Genomic DNA, 3,564 nt, shown 5'->3' with positions numbered 1-3,564 from the left:
TTATGAGTAATTAGGTACCGGTAACATATCGTGCAGCTATTAATCATTCTAACGAACCGCTAACAACCGAAACAAGAGATAAATGTGTCGATGCGATTTGCAAATTGTTATTGAACTATTAATTAGCCTATCGATCCATAAAAGCTTTAAAGGATGGTGCAGAATGAAGCCTATATATGCCATTAACATCGATATATATATATATATATATATATATATAATATAATCATTACGGTTGAAACTTGTTTGTTTTCCGAGATTGCCTATACACATAATCGTTCTTCTTTTTTTATTAATTATATAATTACAGCGATAGTAAATTATAAATAGAGAAACTGCATTTAATAGCCCTTAAAAAACATATCCATGCTCGGTAAATAAAGAGGTGTGCACTGTGCAGTATAATACTAATAGGAACTCTGATTCGACACTTGGCATAAGTTAACGAGCGAGCGGTCATAAGTTCTCGCCTGCTACTTGCGTTACTCTACACCGAAACCGATTACGTTTTTCTACCTTGCAAAGAGAGAGGGAGAGAAGTTGATTTTTTTCCGTCGAGTCGTGGGCCGTGCACAGTGCGGCTCTTTTCGCTCTCGACGACCGACGACCGGCGACCGACGCGACAAGCAAGACGAGCTGACCTTCCGTAAAGGCCTCGCCACGCCATGTCGGTCCTCGCGCGTCAGGAATGCGTGACTCGACGATTTTATAACCCGCTTTCAATTACACTTTTTATTGCTCCTGGTGTTCCTTCCTTCGTAGTTCGCGGTCGTTGTAGAAACAGGGGGAGAGAGAGAGACAGAAGGCCGTGAATTCCCTTTGCAAAAGGACCAAGTCGCGCCGTCGTGTCGCTTCTTCGTGACCGTCAGTTTGTCTCCGCCCCCCCCCCTTCCTACCCCTCTCACACTTGCAACTGCTGCTGGAGACTCCGTGATTTATTCCTCGTAGCACTATGCCTGCGATCCGACGCTTAATATTCGTCGATGCTTATGTAAAAAGGAAATGTAGTATAACATTACACCAAAAGTGAAAAATATTCGATAAACTTACATCGTAAAACATTCCTGCAAAAATTGCTTATATACCGTGTAGAGATTTACCAAGCCGAGGATTTTTTTTTTTTGGAAGACTGATTGCGAATCTGATATTTTTCCAGGCACCATGACGAGGCCGCTGATCCTGCTAGTCCTGATGGTAACGTCCATAGCGGCAATTCCATTTCAAGATCTCGATGGTGAAAATCGTTTGGAAAAGCAAGAAGCCAATTTAGTTTCAAGAACGGATGAAGCAAAAATGAAAGTAGGGAAGAGATTGTCGAGCTTGGAGGAGAATGCTGAAGTCGAAGCAATGTTGGCTTCCGAGGAACAGTCTTCCAGCTCCCGGAAGCAGCAGCAGAGGCAGGATGCTAAACGGAAACTAATAAAGAAAGCTCGCAAGCACAAAGCTTTGCTAATAAATTATCCGCTCGTGGCTGAGATCCAACAACGGTACCAGGATGCTTACGATCCTTACGAGGCAACTTACAGAAATTCTTATGGTTTGAACAGCGAGGGTAGATTGAGAGGGAGTTCCAAGAGGTACCAGGAGAGCAACATCTTCTACATCAGGCTACCACCCACGCCGTACACGTTCGTTCCGGGCCTGGGCTACATCTCTCAGCCCCCCGTGTACTCGACTGCTGCTCTAGGAGGATCAGAAATGAGCCACGCGAGACCCCAATCGATCTATCAACATCCGGTAAATTCGTTCATTAAGCTACCGATAGATTTCGTCAGCAACGGCAAGCCCACATCGGTCTACCAATGGACGACCGTTAAACCTATTAATAAGAGACCCACCGACACACCCATCACCAATCTAGATAATTTGTCCGAGGAGTTTGTGAATAATGGCAAGCCTACCTCGATATACCAGTGGCAGATGAAGAGGCCAGCTGATAGTTTCATCGAAACACTCAACAAGGGACCTTACGTCTTCAATGGCAGGCCCACCAGTCTCTACCTGCTTAAACCTGATGGTACCACTGCTCTTCATCAATCCATTACGTACCCAGCAGCACACTTTCAGGACAACAATTCCTATTACTGAAGCATTAGCTGTTTATGTACACAATCTTACAAGCATCGATGTTTTAATCGATCATCTTCGAACGGATCGAGTCTCTCGCGACCTGATGTCATGTAATAATTATTGATCGATACGGTTCCATAATATATCGCCTATTTAGTTATATAGTTCTCTGTTCAGTCCAACGAGCGTGCACGACAAGGCTTGTTTCTCCGCCTACGAGCGGAGATGGACAGTGGACAACTGTGTTGCTGCTGTACTTGACACGTGTGAGCAGCCAAGTGAATCCCATACTGGAGTATGGGCTCAAGGCTATCCGAATTCAAGAAGCCAAACAGCAAAACTTTTACTATAATCTTTGTGTTCTAAGCCATTCATTCGACTCGTTTAGTCGCTAATAATACGTGCAAGACGCTTTGACACACAACGATCGCCTTGTGTATTTTCCTCTATACCTGCATATATGTAGTTAGGAACTGTAATAAAAGGAACGAGATAGAGAAACAGAGAGAGAGAGAGGGAGACTCGAGACAATCAGCAAGTGCGTGTAGATACATATTTTTAGAAAGTCAGACGAACGAAAGATTGTTTGCTCAAGCTTCGTTTAATCAACGTTAAACCAAAACCTGCGCATTTCTCCTTCTTTCTTATGTATTATGTACTAGACTCAAGGAGAGTGTTCGTTAATTGTAATAATTTTTATAATGTTGTAAAATCACTTTTATGTACTTACTTTAAGCTGTCTATAATCGCTCTTTTATATATAATACTATTTATTAGCTAATATTTTAATTTATTACATCTCGTATAGAGCTCGTCGTTGCACGTTACAACATTGTTCTTTTCACACACCTTTTTCCTGCATTTCCTTCAAATCATTGTTATTCTTCCATTCTTGTAAATATATTATAGTAACTATGAAACGCGTTGAATTAAAAGAATTCGAGTTTTAGGAAAAATTTGAAATTCTATATTCTTCTTCTATTACCATATTTCCTGTCTCTTCTCTCCATATGAATGTACGCTCGAGAAAATCCTATGCCTATTCAAATATTGACTTGGACTGCATGCTAATATCGAATTTGGTATTACCATAACGAATTGCGCTTGGGCTATCGCTTAAATCCACTTGGGAATTCCATTTAACGTTCATGAAATGTTTTAAATTACGAATAATTCTTATATTGCTCATAATTAATACGTTTGCAGAAGAGTGCAGAGATTGCTGAAGGGTATTTAACAAACAAAAAGAAATATAAAAAAATCTGCTTCCTTCGCGATTCCAAATTTACACGGTCAATTACCAAAAAATGTGGGCCCATGGGCAAGCAAGCAAGCAAGCAAGCAACTCGTCGACGCTTGCAGATATTATCGTAAATGCGCTGTAACGGGTTGTCAGTGGTTCTCAACCAGAGATTGACTTTCAAAAGGGCGCTTTCTTATTGAAGCTCCTCTCAATGGTGATATGCAAAAATCTTATTTAGGTACAAAGTTTAT

The 3,564-nt window shown here is 41.2% G+C and overlaps 1 protein-coding gene across 1 annotated transcript; it reads left to right on the top strand.

Moving 5' to 3' along the window:
* The first annotated feature begins 1,161 nt into the window (after positions 1 to 1,161).
* LOC136776219 (uncharacterized) lies at positions 1,162 to 2,088 on the top strand. Its single transcript, XM_066731598.1, has one exon. The coding sequence runs from the start codon at positions 1,162 to 1,164 to the stop codon at positions 2,086 to 2,088; it is 927 nt and encodes a 308-aa protein (XP_066587695.1).
* Positions 2,089 to 3,564: the final 1,476 nt, after the last annotated feature.

Source organism: Prorops nasuta, unplaced genomic scaffold, assembly GCF_024137725.1.
Source record: "Prorops nasuta isolate Cenicafe-Biocafe unplaced genomic scaffold, Cenicafe_Pnas_1.2 PNAS00009, whole genome shotgun sequence".
NCBI lineage: Eukaryota > Metazoa > Arthropoda > Insecta > Hymenoptera > Bethylidae > Prorops > Prorops nasuta.
This window is presented reverse-complemented; position numbering and strand designations above follow the sequence as displayed.

Coding starts and splice junctions, on each gene's coding strand:
- LOC136776219 (XM_066731598.1), top strand. CDS start 1,162: ATGACGAGGCCGCTGATCCTGCTAGTCCTGATGGTAACGTCCATAGCG.